The sequence below is a fragment of the Carlito syrichta genome, unplaced genomic scaffold, assembly GCF_000164805.1.
Source record: "Carlito syrichta isolate Samal-C Ts95f unplaced genomic scaffold, Tarsius_syrichta-2.0.1 Scaffold303399, whole genome shotgun sequence".
NCBI lineage: Eukaryota > Metazoa > Chordata > Mammalia > Primates > Tarsiidae > Carlito > Carlito syrichta.
The window spans coordinates 194,576-217,644 of NW_007247495.1; the positions used below are offsets into that span (position 1 = coordinate 194,576).

The following is a 23,069-nucleotide window of genomic DNA, read 5'->3' on the forward strand; positions in this document are numbered from 1 at the left end:
CCCCCCCCCCCCAATCCATCATTACCATCTAATCCTGACAAAAAAAATCAGACAAACCCAGATGTAGGGAAATCTACAAATACATAATTATACCGTATATGTGGTTCAGGAGAACTACAGAGAACCCACTCATGAGTTCTTCAGATTCCTAAGCTAAAGAGTATTCATGCTATATAAGCTTATTATAAATACAAGAAGCAATTACAATACTATCTTACAGTTTTTGAATCTTCACATATATCTCCTCATGAACACCACAATAGCTGTGTGAGTAGATTAGATAAGGTCTTATCAGTTTCATCACAGTTTTACACATGAAGAAACAAACTGAAGTTTAGTGACTTTCCCAAGGCAATACAGAAGGTAGAGGAGTCTGGCCATGAAACCATCTCTCCTATATCCAAATCTACTACTTTTCCCAGTAGCCTCTTTTATGCTGAAGTATGTGTCTAGAGTGTTTAGAGCTATCTCGATAAAGAGTAACAATAAAATGTTTATCTTAATGGAATAGATTTGTAGGAAATGTTAGAATTTTCTATATGCTAAAAATACTGATGTTCAGTGCTCCTTTGTGTCTGAGTTTAGTGACGGACTCTGAAATGTGTTTTTTTCTCAAGCTTCGTTTAGAGGCACTTCACCAGATCCTTGTTCTGTTGTCTGGGATGGAGGAAAAAGGCAGCATCTCGCTGGCAGGAAGCAGGTCGAGTTCAGGCTTCCAGTCATCCACGTTGCTCACCTCTGTGAGGCTGCAGTTTCTAGCAGGGTGTTTTGGTTTAGGCACTGTTGGACATATGGGAGCCAAAGGAGAGAGTGGCCGACTGCATCACTATCAGGTGAGTGGGTGACAGCTCGCAGCATATGCAGATTTTAAATGTCTTTTTACAGTCAGTTTAAAAATGTGAAACTTTTTGTTATGACTGAGGTTTAAAGCTATTTTAAGATATACCTCATTGGTTTAGTTTCTGAAATAATGCAATTGAGATTAGGTAGACCATGGTCATGGTACTATTATAGTCATAAATGTTTACTGGCTTGATTTTATGAATCCTTGGCCAGGTTGGATAGAGATAGATCTAAGCTAGGATAAGAATTGGAGTTTGGGAGGATGGATTTCAAGAGTTTATATTTTAGATTTGATCATTTACCTAGTTTTTCTGATTCCTTTGATAATTTAGAAGAAAGTATTATCTTTATGTCTCCCATATTTAGAGAGGAAAGATTGCTTTGTGAGGAAGGAGAAGGATTATACAAGCATTTAAAAGTAAATTTATCATAAACTTCTGTATACTGAAATACAGTAAATAATTAAAAGTCACCTGAGCACAGTGGCTCATACCTGTAATCCCAATACTTTAGGAGGGTTGTTTGAGCCCAGGAGTTCAAGACTGGCTTGAGCAACAAAGTGAGACCCTGTCTCTAGAAAAAAATTAACCAGGCATGGTTGTGCATGCCTGTAGACCACTTGGGAGACTGAGGCAGGAGGTTGCTTGAGCCCAGGAAACTGCAGTGAGTTATGATTTGCATAGATGCAATTCATTGTATTCCAGCCTGGGTAACAGAGTGAGACCCTGTCTCTAAAAGAAAAAACAAAAAACGTCATTAGTCTGGCATAGACTAGGGATAAAATGTCATTATTTCTTTTTGTAAGCAGGTACTGTTGTTGCTAATAGGGGTAAATCTTTATCTGTAATTTAGGATGGAATCAGAGCAGCTAAGAGAAGTATTCAGATTGAAATCCAGGTAGCTGTGCATAAGATTTATCAGCAGCTATCTGCTACCCTGGAAAGAGCCCTACAAGCAAACAAGCATCACATTGGTGAGTAACTCAAGTACAAGGTGTGCATTGCATTTTGACCTGAGGTTATGGTATGTAGTTATTTAACTATATTTTGTGTTTAACATTAGTAGATCAACTTACATGTAAAGAATAAATGTTTGAAAATATATTTGAAAATATATTTTAGAATGTGATTCATTTCAGTAAACATTTCAGTAAATATTTTACTTCAAAGAAAATTTGCAATGTCTCTCGCTCTCTTCTTTTTTAGAAGCCCAGCAGCGTCTCCTTTTGGTTACAGTTTTCGCCCTGAGTGTTCATTATCAACCAGTGGATGTGTCGTTGGCAATTTCCACTGGTCTGCTAAATGTATTGTCCCAATTATGTGGCACCGACACCATGCTAGGACAACCCTTGCAGTTGTTGCCAAAGACAGGTGTTTCCCAGCTTAGCACAGCTTTGAAAGTGGCCAGCACAAGGTTGCTCCAGATTCTAGCCATCACTACAGGGTAAGTATTGCAAGTGTTTTGGTCGAACTCTGTGGCTCCTTGATCTTCCCCCCACTATGGGCATTTCCATTTCCCCTTAACCTACTTTATATATTTAAGCACTGTGTTTGTCTTTCTGTGTTCTTCCTGCTTATTTTTTTCTTTTTATTTCGCATAGGACCTATGCTGATAAACTGAGCCCCAAAGTTGTTCAGTCCCTACTGGATCTGCTCTGTAGTCAGCTAAAGAATTTGTTGTCACAAACTGGTGTGCTACTTATGGCCTCTTTTGGAGAAGGGGAACAAGAAGAGAGTGAAGAAGACATAGAAAAGAAAGGTGACTCCAGTGGAGAAACTGAGAAGAAAGATTTCAGAGGTATCATGCACTTTTTTTTGTCTTTACTTGTAAGCATTTATTCAGTCCTCATTATGTGCTTATGATTAGACCAAAGACATCTTTCCTTGTTAAGCATAAAAGGACTTCTTAAAAATTTTATTTATTTATTTAATTTTATTTTATTATATTTGTTCATTTATAAACTCTCTCTCTCTCTCTCTCTCTCTCTCTCTCTCTCTGTGTGTGTGTGTGTGTGTGTGTGTGTGTGTGTGTATGATTTAAATGAGTTTCTGAGGACTAAATCTCCTCTTCTTAGAGTCGCTTAACCCTAATGCTGTGACCATATTGCCCCTTCTCTAGGGTCAGTTTCTCCTTGACTGTCCAGACTTTAGGACCTAGATTTTAGGTGACTGATTTCTCCCAGGTAATCTTTTGCATAGAAGGAAGTTCAAATGTTTTCTTAGTATTTGATCCTGACAAGCCATCTCTAACCTATGTCCTGGCCTAAAATTTCCATCATGACCAAGGGTTTGACATTTGGGAACTGAATTATAATTAGAGACCTCAGCTTCTTCCTAGGTTGATCTGTTCTCTAGTCACTAATAATTCTTCATTATACTTTGTTGTCATAACTTTTGGTTGCTATAATATCATCTACTTAAGGTTTTATGGTGAACAACTTATAACCTGAACAGCAGAACAACTACGTATGTCTTTTACATAATGAGGACATTAAAAGTCTAAAATTGGTAATTTATTAAAAAAAGATTGTGAACCTACCATGTCCTATTACCATAATAAATTCTGAGAGCTCTTAAGTTTTTTCTGGATTAGATGGATAAATAGAGGGAGAGAACAAGTTACTTAGTTATTCTGTGCCCCAATTCCTTCATCTATAAAATAATAATAAAACCAGCCTCCTAAGATTGTTGTGAGGACTAAATACATAATACACATAAAGCACTTGGAGCAGTATCTGGGACATAGTGAATGCTAACACATTCATGAAGTGTTTAACAGTGTTCCGAGACATGCATCATCCAGTGATTTCCTCATTTTGTGACTATCATAAAGTATACTTATACTAACCTAGATGGTAGAGCCTAGTACAAACCTAGGCTATATAGTAGAGCCTATTGCTCCTAGGTTACAAGCCTGTGCAGCATGTTACTGTACTGAATGTTTTAGGCAACTGTAGCATAATGGTATTTGTGTATCTAAGCCTAGAAAAGGTAATGTGTTGTGCTGTGACATTATGGCGGCCACGACTTCATGAGGCCATAGCAATTTCCAGCTCCATTGTAATCTTAAAGTGGCACTGTCATAGATTTGGTTTGTCCTTGACCAAAACATCATTATACAGTGTGTGACTGTATTAATATTGGAATATTGTAATAAATAATGGCAAATAAAATAGTATTTAAATGATATTAATATTATTGATAGAGAAAATACCCTGGGGATACAAAATTATAAAGCATTGTCCCTGCCCTCAGTTTTTTTCTCATCATTATGGTGAAATGACAAGATGAACAAAATTTTGTTGTTCAAGGACCTGCTGTATACATATATATGCTGGCATGCTCATGGTTATTGTACACAGATGTAAAAGACATTTCAAGTTTTGACTTTGTTTTCTGTTCTTTGCCCATTCTGTTCTTTAAGTTTTCAAACTTTCTGATAGCCTAGATTTTGAGTTAGATTTGTGCTTACTGCGATCTAAATGTAAGTTATATGATATAAGCCTGTGTCCTGTTGCCTCTTGGTCGTAATATAAACTTACCTCTTCACCAGCTGCTCTTAGGAAACAACACGCAGCCGAACTCCATCTGGGGGATTTTTTAGTTTTTCTTCGCAGAGTTGTGTCTTCAAAAGCAATTCAATCAAAAATGGCTTCCCCAAAGTGGACAGAGGTACTTCTGAACATAGCATCTCAGAAGTGTTCTTCAGGTATATGTCCTTTGCCTTTGTTTTAGAGTATTTTTTATATAATGTGTATTTTATTAAGGTATAATAAAATTATACTACATTGTATACTTGACCCTGACTAACTACATTGTACACTTGACCCTGACAAGAAAACTCTAATTTCAGGAGTAAAAACTGGCAGAAAATTAATAATATAAAGTAGCACTGGAGAAGATCTCAGAGTTAATTTAGAGAATTTGATCTTCTTTGTTCAGATTATGATACTGAAAATAAGCAGAGAACATTCTGTTTAATATAATTTGTCAGAGGTTCTGACTTTAGTCCTTGGATTATCAAGATGCAGATCTGAATTTGTTCATTCTCTCTTATCATAATGTTATTTCTGTTGGCTTGATTGTGATTTTGTATGGTATTTATGACAGTTCTATATAATAAGCTTCATTCCTGGTTCTTATCCTAAAAGTCTAGTCTGCTTACATAGATTACTGTCAGTCCTTTCCTAGTCTATTTTTTTTTAATTGTGATAAAATGTACATATAAAAGTTACCACTTTAGTCATTTAAATGTACAATTTAGTGGCATTAAGCATTTTCATAATGTTGTATAATCATTACCACTATCCTTTTCCAGAACTTTTCATTATCCCTAGTCTGTTTTAAATACACTAAAACATAATGTAATCTTCCATGGTACATGTTAGTTTATATGTTTACATTCTCAATATACTCTAGTAGTTTTTCTTAACTAGTATAACAACTTTTTTCCTTTACAAACTGAGATTCATATGACATTTAGTTCTTAGAACATAAAGAAAAATCAGACATTTTCAACTGGTCTTATTGCAGTTATATGTATTTTTTAAGTACATATTTATATATCAATATCTTGTCTCTACCTTATTTTAGAAAAGTGCAATCTGCTTACTACTCATTAACCCTAACAATCTCTGTGAGACAGTCAGGGCATGGACAGGGAGAAGCAATGAGAAGAAATAATAAGCATGAGCTTTAGAACAGGGGTCCTCAACCCTCAGGTTGCAGATGGGTACCAGCCCATGGCCTGTTAGGTAGGAATCGGGACAAAGAGCAGGAGGTGAGCTGCAGGCAAGATGAACTCTGCCTTCTGTCAGATCAGTGGCGGCATTAGACTTTCATAGGAGCACAAACCCTGTTGTGAACTGCTCTTGCGAGGGATCTAGGTTGTGCACTCCTTATAATAATCTAATGCCTGATGATCCTACCCCCACAGTACGTGGAAAAATTGCCTTCTACAAAACCGGTCCCTGGTGCCAAAAAGGTTGGGGACCACTGCTTTAGAGATTAACAGACCTGTTTAAAATTCTACCTCTATTGAAGTGTGCGTAGCTTTGGTCAAGTTACTTCTCTGAACTTCATTTTTCTCATCATTAAAATGGGGCTATAAGCCGGGCTCGGTGGCTCAGCCTGTAATTCCGCGCCTTTGGGGGACTGAGGTGAGTGGATTGCCTGAGCCCGCAGGTTCGAGACCCGCCTGGGCAGCGAGACCTCATCTCTACAATAAATCAAAAAATCAGCCGGGCGTGGTAGTGCATGCCTGTAATTCCGGCTACTTGGAAGACTGAGGCGGAAGGATCGCCGGAGCCCAGCAGGTTGAGGCTGCGGTGGCCGGGAGCGGCCACTGCACTCCAGTCTGAGCGACAGAGTGACACTCCAACTCAAAAAATAAAAATAAAAAATAAAAATAAAATGGGGCTATAATTCAGAATTTGTGAGGATTAAGCGTTACTTTGTGTCAAAAGCATAGCTTGGTACCCAGCATGGTACTTTTCTCATTATTTATATGTAAAAACTGAGGCATAAACTGGAATATATCCATATGCATTAATAGGTACAGGTTGGATCCAGAATTGTTGTGATAATAGTTTGAAATGAAGTTCATTCTACTCATGCATGCTTAGTAACCTTGGGGATATTTTTTTTCCTAAAGTTTATTTTAACTTTGAAATTAAGTCACATTGATAATAAGAAAATGTCTTTTCCCCCTAGGTATTCCTCTAGTTGGTAACTTAAGAACAAGGCTCCTTGCACTTCATGTCCTTGAAGCTGTGCTCCCAGCTTGTGAATCTGGTGTAGAAGATGATCAGATGGCACAGGTTTCTATTTCTAAAGTCACTAGAAATGTTTTCCATAGTCACAATATGGTTCACCTAAAAATCTATGCTTCCGGTGTCCTCACTTCTACTTTTCGGACTGCTTTTCTTTTTATTTCATCCCTAAGAAAGAAGAAAGAAAAAATAAGTTATGGGATGCAAGAAGTAGGGAAATAGGGAATACTTACAAGGTCAGAAGGAAAGAAAAATCTGTGGAATTTCTTATTAAGGTTTGGGCCTCTGGAGAGAAATGTGTGAGGTTGTATGTGCTAATCAGAAGCCCATATAATAAGGCAAAATGGAACTCACTTCCAGAGGGTTAATCTTTCTAAAAAACAATATTTAACTCATGAGGGAAGCCCCCCCAAAACTGTAATTATCTTTTGGTGGGCGGATCCCTTGTAGTACACTGAGAATTTGTTCCTCCAGATCAAATGGTCAACCAAAGTTTTTATCTGGAAGTTTTGAGAAGGTTGCATCATGATTTGCGGAAGAAACGTCCCAAGTTGTGGTAAACAGATGACGGGTTCTTCCACCATGATGATGTACCCACTCACACCATGCTGGGTGTTCAGCAGTTTTTGATCAAAAATGGCAGGCCCCCCCATACCCTACCCTCTATATTGACCCGGTCTTGCCCTAGCAACTTTTTTTGTTTCCCCAATGGAAAAAGTCCTCAGAGGGAAACTTTTTGCAGATGTGGAAGAGGTGAAACAGAAAATGTCAAAAGCACTAAAAAGCATCAAAATTGACAAGTTCAAAAACTGTTTTGAGCAGTGAAAAAAGCATCTCAATAGGTATATTGCATCAAATCAAGAATACTTTTAAGGTGACTGAAGGTTAAACATGTAAGAATAAGTACACAATTTTTAATAAATAAATTTTGAGTTTTTTGGGGGGTCCCCTCTGGTATATTATAGCCACCAAAAGTAACTGTTGAACAGTGGTATAATCAAATTTCACATGTGACTTAATAGTACATATATATATATATATATATATATATATATGTTTTTTCTAAAAATACATAAAATTATATCATTCTTTTTTCTTAATAAAACAGATTGTTGAACGCTTATTTTCCCTTCTATCGGACTGTATGTGGGAGACACCCATTGCTCAGGCCAAACATGCTATTCAAATAAGAGAAAAAGAACAAGAAATAAAATTACAGGTAATTAATTTTTTTAAGATAATGTTTTTAGCAGCATAGTGAATATCCTGTCACCTGTCTCTGGATGCCTGTTCCTCTGAGGGACTTGGTTCTTTCAGTTATTCTATCTCTGCTCTCTGCATTCTGTCTCCCTCTCCACTGATTCCTTCCCTCAGCTTATAGCTATGGTTAGATCTTGTTCCCACCCTCCCAAATCACATTTTTATCCATGAAGCTTTTTGTCCTCTCTTGTCCTTCACAACTAAGCTTATTGGAAGAGTAATCTGAATGTTTTAGGCACTTTCTTACTTTTTATTATCTCTTCAACCCAATTGTGTATCTTCCATCAAGATGCTGAAATTAAATGACAATGGTAAATGTTAGTTGCTAAATACATTATGTGTTTTTTTGTCCACATCTTACTTTACCTCTGGAAACTGTAGCCTTTTGTTTTCAAAACTCTGCCTTCTCCTGGATCTCCATATACCTTCCACCAATCCTGATTTTCTTGGTGCCTCTTTCACCTTGTCTTTATCCCGATTCTTTTTCAGAGTTTAGGCCTTAGTTTTTTCAGCAGTCTCATCCATATCCAAGACCATGTTCACCTCTAAGAGGTACCTTCCAAACTTAAGTGCAAGTCCAAGTGTCTCCCCTTCAAACCTTCCTTTTTCTTTCAGTCCCATTTCTTATTGAAGACACCACCATTCACGCAGTTTTCCAAACCCAAATTCCTGGCAATTCTAGACTTTTCTAATGTCCTCGTGTTTGTAGTCACTAGAATCTATTGATTTTTACCTCATATATAGCTTATGAAAACCATCTATTCATCTACCTTAATTCTCTTTGTTTCATGATTCTACACTTTTTCTGGTTTTCCTGCTATCTATGTACAGTGGCCTATTCTCATTTTCCTATATTGGTTCTCCCTCTTCTATTTAATCTGAGAGTTAGAGTATCTTGAGGCTTAGTCACAAGACCCTTTCTTTTTTTCAACCATCATCCTCATTCCTTCCCAAAGAGAACTTATTTGGACCCACATGCCATTTATTCTCAAGTTTTCACTTCCAAGTCTGGCATTTCCCCTGAATTCTAGACTTGTATACCCATCTTCTACTGGTCTCATCACTTGAATGATAGTCTAATAGGCTACCCATACTCAGTGTGTCAAAAATAGCATCCTTACTTTTTATCACATTCTGTTTCTTTCCCAAGATTTTCCAACTTCCTAGTTAGTTACTTAAGTATAAAACCTCAGAATCATCTTGATTCCTTACTCCCCATTTTCTCCATCTATGCTGTCTCTAGGTTCTGTGGGCTTCTCTCTAAAATGTAACTTGAATCTGCCCACCTTCTTATCTCCTCTGTCATCACCCTATTCCAAACTATTATCATTTCTGACCCGGACTATGCAATAACCCCCTACCTGGGTCTCTGTTGTTTCCATTGTTACCCTAAAGCCCATCCTCTACACAGGATCCAGAGTGATCTTCTAAAATTATAAATCAGTGTCTATTGGTCCCCTGCTTAAAACACTCATCATTCTTGGGATAAAATCTGGAACTCCTTGTTCACTTCTCTTTGCTCACTGTAGTCTGAGCAGCTTGCCTTCTTCTTGCTGCTTAAACACAGCAAGCTTGTTCTTCCTTCCTTAGGACTTTAAACTACCTATTCTCTCCAAACATATTTTCCAGAAACTCCTTATTGTTCAGTTTTCAATGATCGCTTCTTCAGAGAGTCCCTAATCATCCTAGATTGCCACACACAGTTTGTCACGTCACCTGTTGTAATTTGAACATAGTATGTATTAACTATATTTTCTTATTTATTTATTTTTTGTCTCCCATTTACAAAATTTAAGTTCTGTGAGAACAGAGTCCTTACCTATCTTATATACTGCTAAATATAGAGAACCTGATAGAATACATGACACAGAGTAGATGCTTAATAAATGCTTATTTAATTAATTAATTGATTCAAGCCATCGGTATTTCTTACCTGAGCTTTGGCAGCAGTCTTCTGATTAGTCTTCCTGCCTTCATCTTGTACATTCCTGGTAAAAATGATGTTTATAAAGCACAGATGTGATCACAGATACCCTATATAAATCATGCTGTATAGGTACTCTTTATTGTTTATAGAGTTAAATTCAAACTTAATGGACATACACGGCCTTTCATGATTTTATTCCTTCTTCTCTTTCTGGGCTTATTTTCTGCCAGTCTCATCCTCTGCTTGAGTACATTAAACCACTGAACTCCAGTGCACTTGGCACATGCTGTACACACTACCTTCAAGAGCCTTTTTTGTGCAATGCTTTTTTGTCATTCAGAGCTCAGCTTAGTCACCTTCTTTTGACACTCACCTTGTTCTTCTCTAACATGGTTAGACACACTTTTATGTTTCTACTATACCAATTACCTAACTTCTGTTATTCCCTCACTGTAATACTAGCATTATTTATTTGTCTTTCTGTCCTCTAATTGGACTGTAAGTGCTTTATGAGCAGGGACCATACTCTGTTTATCAGGGTGTTCCCATTGCCTTGCATCGTAACTAATTTTATAGTAGATACTTAATATTTGTGGAATAAAACCAGTGAGCTTCAGAATATATCTTACCTGATATCTGGATTTCTCCAAAATACTGACCCAGCTTCCTTTCTGGTAGAAGCAGGGAGAGCTGGAAGAAGAAGATGAAAATCTTCCTATCCAAGAAGTATCTTTTGACCCAGAGAAAGCTCAATGTTGCCTAGTGGAGAATGGACAGATTTTAACTCACGGCAGTGGAGGAAAAGGGTATGGATTGGCATCAACTGGAGTGACATCTGGGTGCTATCAGTGGAAGGTGCGTAGAATTCTAGGTAGTTTTAAAGTTTTGTCTTTCAGTCCATTTCCCCCAGGTTCTTATAATAAATACATAGAAACACTTTTTATAAAACTGTTGTCTGTAAAAGTTCTATTATTATGTAAGGAGATAAATAGCAAATGAAGGATATACAGGAACTCTACTATTTTTGTAATTCTTGTAATTCTTAAGTTATTCTCAAAAAGTTAAAATTAACATTTGTAAAATCATGCTATAGCCCTCCCATGAGGGGTCACATAGTGTACATTTTGTCCCCTGGCAATGAAAATGAAGTGACGTGTGTGATGTTTTTACCTAGGAAAGCCCATTAGAGTTTCAGTGTCCAAAGTTTTTATTGGGGGCTGGTCATTTAGGTACCTTCTGCCTGGCATGAACTAACATTTTAGTTTCCCAGAAGGAAAGCGAATATTTAGTATAAACCATATTGTTTGTACAGTTTAGATACAGTGAGTCAGCCTTATCAGTTAGATGAAGATTTTATCAGTGAAGGGAACTGTGTACAGCCAAGTTCTTCTATGTCAGCCAAGGACCAACATTGCAAGCAAGCATTTCTAAGGATAGCAGTCTCTGTTGTGTTAACTCCTTTTTGTTTGTTTGTTTTACACAGTTTACCTCCTTGACTCTTAGGTACAGTGTCTTTACAGTAAAACTATCAGTAGAACCCAATGCGGGCAGGATGAAATCAACTTGTAGTATTGACTTCAGCTGTGCCTTCTAGGGTCCCAGACTTAAACCAGTTAAAACAAATTTCATTAACCACAAAAATTTCTCTTATTAAAAAGCCATGTGGCTTCATTCTTAAGTTTTTATATTAACTTTTAAAATTTGCCTTAGGCACTAATTTAGCATAGCACAGCCCTGGCCAGTCTGGGGCTGAGGTAGTATTATGATAGGGTGCACACGTAAGAAATAAAATCCCTTAGGGGCATATATGTTACCCCTGGAAACAAAAAATTTGTAATTATTGAAACCCTCTAATCAGAACATATAATAGTGAGGCAGTAGAAGTTAACAGTGCCCGAATGTGACCTGTCACCATAGGACCTCCCACCCTCTATTCCCAGTTAAGTCTGAATAATTTAGTTGAGTCCTTAGTTTCAGAGGGACTGTCTGAAGGGAGTCAGTTTTAAATTGATTGTTGACTATGATATCAGTTTATCTGTGTCAAAAGTGTGGATGACATCTGGAGGTGTTTTTTGGAAAGTGTAGAAGCTGGGGCCACCCCTTGCAATGTTGTAGTCTGTTAATTTTGATGGGAGACTCAGCAGTCTGAATTTAAAGTGCTCACAGCAGCTTTCAAGACAACATAAAAATTTCCCCTCCAGGAAGATGGGAACTTTTAGAAATAATTCTGAAAAACAGATCATTCATGCTTCCAACTCCTCCACAATTCTAGGTCTCGAGTTTTTTTTTTTTTTTTTTCTGTTAGTATGAAATTGATGTGTCCCATTTAGTAATTATAACTTTAAATTTTTAAAAATCATGTTTTGTTTTTATTTTTATCTAGACCTTTTTTTCTAGCATGGTTGGGTACAAGAGTAACAAGAGTTTTCACACAAAAACATTTCTATACAACTTAACCAGAAAGGTTAGGAATTGGTCAGGAAAAAATCCCAATTACAATTTTTTTTTTCAAAATAGGTTTACAAAACCTGCTTCTTTCAACTTGATCATTTGTTCAGTGATTAGCCTAGAAAAGATCAATCTCTTTCTAGGAACAGCTTTATTTAATAAACTACCTTACTGAGGTATATTGTGTACCAGGAGAAAGGTGAGGGATGTAGAGTCAAACTATCAATCCACTGTTGTAAGCTATAACTAACCCAGAATGCCTAACATGATGGGATGTCACCTGGGGTGTCAGGAGTCTGATGTCTTAAGAAGGGATGGAGGGCTGGCTGTTGCTTCTTCTGGTATGCCCTCTCCCACTTTTGGTAGGAGTCATAAATTAGGAATGTAATCAATCTTTGTATCAGAAATATATAGCCAATCAGCAGGTCAAATTTAGATGATTCTGTTGAAAAACAATCCCTTTCTCTTTGGCATCTGTGATATCTGTTTGGTCCAGCCAGCTCCATGATGTTTTCATAGTTTTTGGCCCCACAGAGGAGTGTCCTAAATCTACCACAGTCCCAGTTTTTTAGTTTTGTTCATTGAGTCTGTGTTGTGTTGGGTTGAAACAGCCCAAAACAGACAGTATCAAGTTTTTGCTTAGAGTCGAGTTCAGACAATTAGAATGTATGAATTCAGGATTCCAAATGTCAGCAGCTTTTTGGGGCAGGGATAAAAATCTAGATAGAGCCAGGCATGGTGGTACAAACCTGTAGTCTCAGCTTCTTGGGAGGCTAAGGCAGGAGGATCAATTGAGCCCAGGAGTCCAAAGCTAAAGTGATCTGTTATTGTACCATTGTACTCCAGTCTAGGCAACAGAGCAAGTCCCCATCTCTAAAAAAAAAAAAAAAAGATTTTTTTTTCTCTAACCACAACCAGACAGCTTTAAAGCAAGGCTTTCCTAAGCTCTTTTTGCTTGTCAATCCTGAGAGTCCAAATTGACCAACTCAGAAATATATACTTCAGGCTAGAACATCATCAGCCTCTAGATATTAGACATATGATTTTATAAGAACTAATTGGCAACTGAACAGTGCTTTTTAAAACTCTAAAAGTATATCTGTATATCTCCATCTGGAGCTTACCTCTTTTTAAATTAATTTCCCTTTTTTCCAGAAGCTCCACTAGGAAAAAAAATTATAGCCAGAAATCACCAGTAATGGACAACTTGTTTTGTTTCTAATAATCATGGAGTTTTATTTTGTAGCTTTCCCTCATCAGGATGATCCTGTATTATTTATGAAGTTATCAGCATGTAACGTTTTACATCATTTTTTATAATGCAATCAGATGCAGTAGGCACAAAACAAAGCTGTTTTAAAAAATGTCCTTTCTCCCCCTTCAGATCTTAAGCTTACTCAAACCCCTAGTAGTAAGTTTAGTATTTACAAGGTAAGTTGTGGCAGGGGGAGAACCTGCTGTAGCAGCACACACAAAAAAAGAAAATAGCTGGAGCAGTCACCTTCTATTCGTTTTTTCTCTAGTCTGTTTAAAGCTTTGCTCCAGCCCTGGGAACTGACTTAACCATTTCCCCTCCCACACAGAAGAAAAAGCAACACATACTTTTAATATTTTTAGTCCATCCAAAGTTCACTTTTAAGGATTTTTGAGCCCTTTCCCCTCTTGCTGGGGGAGAGAGCAACTACAAGCTAATTTTTCTTTTTTGGCCCATCGAAAACCTGTTCTCAGGAATGTGTTTGTGATCTTTCTTTTCAGGAAAGAAGTTGTTCCTAGAGGAGAGAACATCACAAATTTTACTCGAGCTGCTGCTTTCTTTCTCACTTTAGCTAGCAAGGCCAAAAGCAGCCAGGGATCTAGCAAACCAATTGTCTGGTGGTTGGATTGATTTTTTTTTTTTGAGTCGGAGTCTCACTCTGTCACCCTGGCTGGAGTGCAGTCGCATGCTCTTGGCCACCGTGACCTCGACCTGCTGGGCTCAGGCGATCCTTCCACCTCAGCCTTCCAAGTAGCTGGAACTATAGGCACACGCCACCACACCCAGCTAATTTTTTGGTTTATTGTAGAGACAAGGTCTCACCAAGTTGCCCAGACTGGTCTTGAACCCCTGGGCTCAGGCTGTCCTCTCCTTGGCATCCCAAAGTGCTGAGATTACAGGCTTGAGCCACCACGCCCAGCCCATTTTTTAAATTCCGTAGGTAACTTTTGCATCTCACAACTGATAACAGCTCACCTTCTGTTTCATACTATGTGTAACTCCATGCCACGTAAGCACCAGAGTTTCATCTTTGTCTTTACTCTTTTTTTTCTCCAGTAATGCTTAACTATATTTTAATGTATTAGGGTTGTGCTAGTGAATCTCACAACAATCACTACTGTGTCGGGGTCCCCCAGATGACCTTCACACTCAAGAGATTCACTAGAAGGACTCATATGAGTCAGTATATAGATAGTATTGAGATTATAATGATGCAGAAAGAATATGTGGGCAAATAATAAGGAAAAGACTCAGGTGAAGCATGGAGGAATCCATGTGCAGTCTTCCTTATGTTCTCTCCCTCCACGATGACAAGCTTTCCCCAGCAACAAAAGTGTGGAGCAAGCAGCATGTGTATAATATTTCCAGGGAAGCCCATTAGGGACTCAGAGCCCAAAGTTTTTACTGAGGGCTGGTCTTGTAGGCACCCTTTATCTGGCATGTACCAAAATTCCATACTTTCCAGAAGGAAAGCAGGCATTCAGCATAAACCACATTGTTTGTTCAAATGTTCTAGACCAGTGAGCAACCTTTTCACTTAGGAGATGTTTTTTATCAATGTAGGAAACTTATTTACCAGTCGAGTTCCAAGATACCAGCTAAGGGCCAATTTTGCAAGCATGCCTTTTTAAAAGTGATCTCAGGCCTGCTGCTATATTAACTCTTTTCTAAACAAAAGTATATATAAGAGAATAGTTTTTAAAAATCTATATGTAAAGAATTGAAGCTTTCCATTAATAATTTCCTGTACTGGACATACTTCCTCAGCTTCCTAATTAAGTTGTAAGCTAAATTGCTTATTTTAAGATATTCAAAGATTATTCTTGGAGTGGAGGAGGGAGCAACAAAACATCATAAGGGTACCTGATCTCAGACCGGGCAAGGTGGGGACCAAAGGAAGGCCCGAATTTTACCTGTATGATTAACACTTGTATACCTAATCCTGAATTGTACCTCACATCTTTAAAAAAAAAAGTAAATTAAAAAAAAAAGGTTATTCTAAATGTTCTTTAAGGTAAAGAATAAATGTGTTTTAAAGCATTTATAAATTGATGGAATTATTTCATTTTTATGTTATTTCACTTAGGCTGAAAAGAAACCTAACATGTTCCCATAAATGCATAACTATTATTTATAAACATATTCCCCAGTATTGGTTAAAATGCAGCTAATAAGTATATAAACAGGTTTTTGAGTATTAATGAATATCCTCACTTTTCTTTTAGTTCTACATTGTGAAAGAGAACAGAGGTAACGAAGGCACGTGTGTTGGAGTTTCTCGCTGGCCAGTACATGACTTTAACCACCGCACTACCTCGGATATGTGGCTCTATAGGGCCTACAGCGGTAACCTCTATCATAATGGAGAGCAGACTCTCACATTGTCCAGCTTTACTCAAGGGGATTTCATTACCTGTGTGTTAGACATGGAAGCCAGGACCATTTCCTTTGGGAAAAATGGAGAGGTACTGAAACTCATTCACAAGCATTGCACACTTTCTGGTTTCTATTTACAATTGACTCAGTTAAGCAGGTGCCATTTATTTAGTTTATAGATTATCCACTCTCCTCTCCCTTTTCTCTAATACTTGTTGGTTATTATAATATTTATTAGCAACAAACAACAGAAAGATAGTAAAACCCCAATAAGGTTTTTTAAAACAGGTTAACAAATTAGGATCATTTAATGTATGTAGAATTCCTTTAGTTAGCAAGGTTAATTGAGATTTTGCTCTAGTAAATTCTGTTCTGTCTTGTAAGAGCTTTGAGTTTCAGTGTGATTGGATATTGTCAGTGTTTAACCATATTTTCATTTTCTCTATCTCTCTTCACCTCTGCCACATTCTAGGAGCCCAGGTTAGCGTTTGAAGATGTGGATGCAGCAGAGTTGTACCCATGTGTAATGTTCTATAGTAGCAACCCAGGGGAAAAGGTACTGGAGCCTCAACCTTTGTGCTTAAGTATAAGGGATAGTTACTATTTTTTCTTAATATTGTTGAGCATCAGGTGGAGTTTATAAAGACAATAGGCTATTTCTACCATTTAAAGTACCTGGCTCAGGTAATTCATTCTTCCAGAAGAAGGGTAGATACTTTTAGAAATTGCCCTTGCTCTATATTGAGACACTAGTTTATATTTTGGCAATTTGAATATAAACATACATTCAATTACAGGAACTAGTTTAGAGATAAGATAGTTTATTAACAATTAAGGACACGAGAGAGAAAGCTAAAAATCTTAAATGTAATCAAATATCATTAGCAGAATAATGTAAGTTCCAATCATTGTGGAGAAACTACTTTTCATTCGTTCAGCTGAGGGAGTTTTAGGCCTTGTAGATGGTGTAAATTTGAACCTCATGAGAACAGTATTAGAAGGATACCTTTTCATTGAAAACTTTTTTTATCACCTCATCTAAAACCCAGGAAGGGGCAGACTTCTTTGTAGTCCTCCACTGCTGGTGGGTAGATTTTTTTCCCAGCTCATCTTTTCACTTGAAGTTGCATAGTATCATTTAGATCAGGCCTCAAGAATTTCTAGTCACTTTGTAGTGTGGAAAGCTTTCAAATTATATCATGTATAATTTTTTCATAATGGAAATGCTGGACCTGGTAAATTCTAATAATGAAAACTATCTTTTTATTCTGTGCTTTTAAGTATATGTTTTTAAATTTCAGGGAGTAATAACTTAAGGCTAGCCAGGAGCTGTTTCATGAGCAGCTAGGCCACCAAACTGAGCTAGAGATTAAGTAAAAAGGCAGCTCAGTGCCTGATGCCATCCCCTGCCCTAATGATATTCTTGCAGCCCAATCTAGATTCTGCCGTGTTCTGGTTAGAATGATGACCTGGTGCTTTCCAACATCTACGAACCTTGAAGAAATTCATTCAGCCTTATACTAAGTATCAGTCAACTTCTTCTACTCAGAAAGCTTTTCTGATATATTTCAGAACCTCTGAGAAAAACATTACTAATAATAGTTACATTTTAAAAACATTTACAGTATGTCTAGCACTGTACTAATAAGTACTTTATGTGCATAGTTTCATTTAATCTTGAAAATAACTGTAGGAGACATGCTATTATTGGTGTCATTTTTTTATATGAAAATCTAAGACTTAGAGAAACTAAATCATTTTCCAAGATTATACAGAGTTAAGATTTAAACCCAAGTCTTGCTTCTCTTTTAATTTCTGTGTCTTCCTTACAAAGTGTGTCCAGATTGTGGCTGTCCCAATTGTCTAGATTAATGATTTTAGTTTTATGCCCCATGAGCAATATAAGATGGTCCAAGGTCTCATTATTATTCTGGAGTCTTGAGATTGAGAATGAGTATATCCTCCAGGCTTATTGTGGACTAACTTAAATCAGTCACTTATGCCTTGGCCTATATTTTTCTTTCCAGTGGTCCTAACAGCATTGGAATTCATGGGCTATTATTCTTGGAGTTGGGGAGGGTGACAAAATAGCTTATTCCAGTGGAATAAGGTTCAGTGACAAAATAGCTTATTCCAGAGGACAGTGCTACTATTAAATTCAGTGCATCTGTAACATTTTCTTTTTCTTCATTGGAGCTAGTTGGTATAATGCACATGTGTTAAAGAGACCAAACACTAGTTCAACATGAATATCCACATACTAGAATTTATCATGACTAACAGTTAGGAGAACTATTAAGATCACACATTGTCCACCCTCTTTTTTTTATATATAGGTGAAAATCTGTGACATGCAGATGCGTGGCACACCCCGAGACTTACTTCCAGGAGATCCCATTTGTAGTCCAGTAGCAGCAGTGCTGGCTGAGGCCACTATTCAGCTCATACGCATCCTTCACCGAACAGACCGTTGGACTTACTGCATTAACAAAAAAATGATGGAAAGGCTGCACAAAATTAAGATATGTATTAAAGAGTCAGGTCAGAAGCTAAAGAAAAGCCGCTCGGTTCAGAGCCGAGAGGAAAGTGAAATGAGAGAGGAGAAGGAGAGCAAAGAGGAAGAGAAAGGTAAACACAGTAGGCATGGCCTTGCTGACCTCTCAGAGCTGCAGCTGAGGACACTTTGCATAGAGGTGTGGCCCGTGCTGGCTGTGATAGGAGGAGTTGATGCTGGACTTAGAGTCGGAGGCCGATGTGTTCACAAGCAAACAGGGCGCCACGCCACACTGCTGGGAGTGGCCAAGGAGGGCAGCACATCTGCCAAGGTCCAGTGGGATGAAGCAGAAATTACCATCAGGTATGATCTGTTCAGTTATGTTTTTAGCAAACAAGTGTTTAGTGGCAGAATAAGCCATTGTCTATGGACAGTGAGTAATTATGTATTTGGTGAGCTGCCAGTTAACTAAAGTTAAAGGACTATTTCTCAAGCCTGTTTGTTTCTTGAAATACTAGTAGTTTTTAAAATATGAGGGGGGTCCCTCAAAAAATGGCATCATCTTTTGGAGGGTTGACCCCTTGTAGTACAGGCTTCCCCTGCTAGGTAATTGTTCTAGGAACCCATTGACATCAGTGAGCCAGCTAGTGTTGTTGTGAGAGGCTGCGTTTGACTTCAGTGAATTTTTTGTGAGATTCTTTCAACTTGTTTGCCCATTTCATGATGAGTGATTTATGAGTGCATCTGCCCACACCATGCTGAGTGAACCAAAAAATGGCATGACCCCTGTGCCCCACCCTGTCTGTTCACCTGATCTTGCGTCAAGCAACTTTTTTTTGTTTCCCCAAATGACAAATGTCCTCAAAGGGGAATGTTTTGCTCATGTGCAAGAGGTAAAACAAAAAACGGCAGAGGCACTAAAAGGTATCAAAATTGATGACTTCAAAAACTGTTTTGAGCGGTGGAAAAAAGTGTCTCAATTGGTGTATTGCATCAAACAGAATACTTTGAAGGTGACTAAAGTTTAAACACATAAGTATACAGTTTTTCATAAATAAATTCCGGGGTTTTTTTTTTTTATCCCCCCTTGTATATAGTTTTTGTTTTATTTTGTTTGGAAAAGAAATGGTAAGCTCACTAGTTTATGTCTAATTGGGATTCGTCTATCTGTTTTTCACTTGGCTTTTTGTATTTTGTTTGTTTCCATTACACACTGAAATAGTAAAAAGTCAGCCAGCAGGTCTGTACATGTTTTGTTAGGAAGGCTCAGACTATAAGATACAAACATTTGAGTAAAATTAGAATTATCTGTTATTTTAGGTATTCTTCCTTTTTTAAAAAGTATGTACTCTATTGCCTCAATTTACAACATTTTGAATAGATATGAAAATTACATTTATTTGACACAAACTGGGAACTTATAAGCATTCAGATAAGAATTTTGTAAAATAGAAACTGTGTTTTAAAGGAAATGCAGGTTGAGCATCCCAAATCCAAAAATTCAAAATCCAAAGTGTTCCAATAAATATTTCCATTAAGTGTCATATCAGTGCTCAAAAAGTTTCAGATTTTTACTTAAAGGGAATGTTTATTGTAGCATTTTAGATTTTTGGATTTGGGATGCTCAACTGGTAAGTATAGGGGAAATATTACAGAATTAAAAAAATATGAAATCCAAAATACTTCTGGTCCCAAGCTGTGGTTCTTAATGTTTTTTTTTTTTTTTTCCGGAGGTGGTACTCCGAAAAAATTAGAATTCACTGAATGCTATGGACCATCTCAACTGAAAAATACACATACATAAAGTTTACACACAATTTCAGAGGCTAATGGATTTTACCTCCCCCTCCACACCACCGAGCTAAAAAACTAACGATGATTTTACAGAGTTATATGAAAGTATCTGCTGTTTCTTTCATTCTTTGGCTTGTTTTAGAAAGAATTTATAATGCTTTTTAAAGTTACAAAGAGTATAGCAAAATAAATAAAACAAGTAGGAAAAATGAGGCAGAAGGAAATAAGAATAAGAAGGTAACGCAGAACCAAGATTTAGGCTTGTACAACAAAACTTTATAGTTGTTAATGCTTTCTATTATCTTTTGTGTAATTACAATATTCTTAAACTCAGGAAATTCTTAAGAATGTGTAATTGTGTCAGGAAATATGTAATCATATTTTGGCTTAAACTATAAATTGGAGGCATTACTTGAAAAGTACAAAGTAAATTTTTAGTGAAACCAAATTCTCTCTAAAATAAATTAAATAACCATTACCCATATTGTAAACTAGATTTATTGTACAAATTTTCCAAATAGCTTACATCAAACTACATCTAGCCCACTTTCTGTTTTTCTAAGTAGTTATGTAGCCACCCCCACTTGTTTAGGTGTATTAATGGCTGCTTTTGTACTAAAAAAATTAATGGCAAGGTTGAGTGGTTGCGACAGAGACCATGTGCCCTGCAAAATCTAAAATATTTACCATCTGGCCCTTTATGGGTTTGCTGACTCCTGACGTGCATTATATAATAGTGAATATTCTCATTTGAGAGCACATGTACATCTCATTACTTTTGCATTTGGCATCATGTTTCCCCATTTTCTCATAATAGACTCATTTTTCTCTGTGTTTGTAATGACTTCTCTAGTTTGTTTAACTTATTCTCTGTATTGTGTATATGATGCATCTTATTTTGTCTACATTATTCTTACCTTCCTCCTGTCTTTCCCTCACTTGCTTCTTCCTGTGTCATTCTGATCTTTATTAAAGCTTCCCAACTTTTTGGTCGCCTAGTGATACTCCACTGTATAATCTGGAGCCCTGTGAACCATTGCCGTTTGATGTGGCACGATTCCGAGGCCTGACAGCTTCTGTGCTGCTGGACTTAACATATCTGACTGGCATTCATGAAGACATGGGGAAGCAGAGCACCAAGCGACATGAAAAGAAACATCGACATGAGTCGGAGGAGAAAGGGGACATTGAGCAGAAACTGGAGAGTGAATCTGCATTAGATATGCGAGCAGGCTTAACATCTGACGATGTGAAAAGTCAGGGTACCACAAGCTCCAAATCAGAAAATGAAATAGCTTCATTTTCTTTAGAGCCAACACTGCCAGGTGTGGAATCCCAACATCAAATAACAGAAGGAAAAAGAAAAAATCACGAACACATGTCCAAAAACCATGACATAGCCCAGTCAGAAATCAGAGCAGTCCAGCTGTCCTATCTTTACCTCGGTGCTATGAAATCACTTAGTGCTCTTCTTGGGTGCAGCAAATATGCAGAGCTGTTGCTGATACCAAAAGTTCTGGCTGAAAATGGCCACAACTCAGACTGTGCTAGTTCTCCAGTTGTTCATGAAGACGTGGAAATGCGTGCAGCCCTGCAATTCTTGATGCGACACATGGTGAAGCGAGCAGTCATGCGATCGCCCATAAAGAGAGCATTGGGATTAGCTGATCTGGAGCGAGCTCAAGCCATGATCTATAAATTAGTGGTTCATGGACTTTTGGAAGACCAGTTTGGAGGAAAAATTAAGCAAGGTATGTTATCTGATTTTTGTGTGTGTGCTATGCTGTTGAAATTCTGTTCATAATTGTCAGAAGTGATACATTTTGTAAGTCATGTAGAAACATTTTCTGGCCAAAGCAGTTTTTCACATTGCTTTTTCTTTGAAAGAAAAATGGTTATTTTTCATTACTCTTATATTAGTAATACTTTGTCTACCTCTAATTTTTTATTTTAAACCTACACAAGCATTAGAACTTGGTAATTATTACTACATTTTTGTAAAACTGAAATTTAACTCATGCCACAACAGATATTCAAGTATTTATTGAACTAATTAAAAATAAATAATCTGATGACTTCTCAGAAAAATTTTAAAGGATATTTTAAGCTCTACAACTTTCATAGACTACACATTGTGTGTAAAAAAAAAACAACCTTATTTTATCTTTTATCCTCACCTTTGAGGAGAAAGTGTGAATTCTGGAATAAGTGTTTATTGCACACCTACTATGTGTCAGGTACTTTTCTAGGATTTCGAAAGGCAGCAAAGTCCCTTGCTTTCATGTAGTTTATGTTGTTCTTCTTTCCCTTCCTCTTTCTTTTTCCTTGCCTTTTCCCTTATGTCCCTCCTTCCTGTCTTAGCCAGACAATAAATAGGAAGAGAGAGGTGCATGGTACATAAAAGTAGGAGTGTTAAGATCATGATGATTGTTAGGGATGTGACCATTTAGCAAATCAACAGAATGACCTGTCTTTGTAGCAACTCCTGTTTCTATTATGTTTATTTGTAGGCTGCCTTAACAGATAAGAAAATGTGCATATAAATACTTTGTAAACTTTTGGACATTTTAACTTATCTTTTTTTCCTCCTTTTTCCTTTTCTTCCTTTTTTTTTTCTCTTAAGAGTGGTTTATTTATTTCGAGACATTATCCTTTTTAAATCATGGAGTCTCTGTCTAGGTTTTTTTTTTTCTTGTATTTGCATACTTTTATCTTTGCCTGTTTGTAGACTATAGATAGGCATCAAAAATCAAAGTGCTGGCTGGGCATGATGGCTTATGCCTATAATCCCAGCACTTTGGGAGGCCAAGGCTGGAGGACTGCTTTAGCCCAGCAATTCAAGACCAGCCTGAGCAGCATAGCAAGACCTCATCTCTACAAAAAAGATTAAAAATTAGCCAGG

General features: G+C 37.2%; 1 protein-coding gene across 3 annotated transcripts in view; it reads left to right on the forward strand.

Annotated features, from left to right (window-relative positions):
- The window catches only part of HERC1 (HECT and RLD domain containing E3 ubiquitin protein ligase family member 1), a 159,529-nt gene that overhangs the window by 74,383 nt on the left and 62,077 nt on the right, over positions 1 to 23,069 (forward strand). For 2 of the 3 annotated variants that reach the window (XM_021712609.1, XM_021712610.1), the window contains exons 26-37: positions 618 to 833; positions 1,696 to 1,816; positions 2,049 to 2,286; positions 2,444 to 2,640; positions 4,396 to 4,551; positions 6,555 to 6,661; positions 7,722 to 7,832; positions 10,479 to 10,655; positions 15,729 to 15,968; positions 16,352 to 16,435; positions 18,216 to 18,736; positions 21,143 to 21,918. In XM_021712609.1, the coding sequence (XP_021568284.1) occupies positions 618 to 833; positions 1,696 to 1,816; positions 2,049 to 2,286; positions 2,444 to 2,640; positions 4,396 to 4,551; positions 6,555 to 6,661; positions 7,722 to 7,832; positions 10,479 to 10,655; positions 15,729 to 15,968; positions 16,352 to 16,435; positions 18,216 to 18,736; positions 21,143 to 21,918 (2,944 nt within the window). The remainder of the gene's footprint in view (positions 1 to 617; positions 834 to 1,695; positions 1,817 to 2,048; positions 2,287 to 2,443; positions 2,641 to 4,395; positions 4,552 to 6,554; positions 6,662 to 7,721; positions 7,833 to 10,478; positions 10,656 to 15,728; positions 15,969 to 16,351; positions 16,436 to 18,215; positions 18,737 to 21,142; positions 21,919 to 23,069) is intronic. The other variant, XM_008058555.1, reaches the window with a different exon arrangement.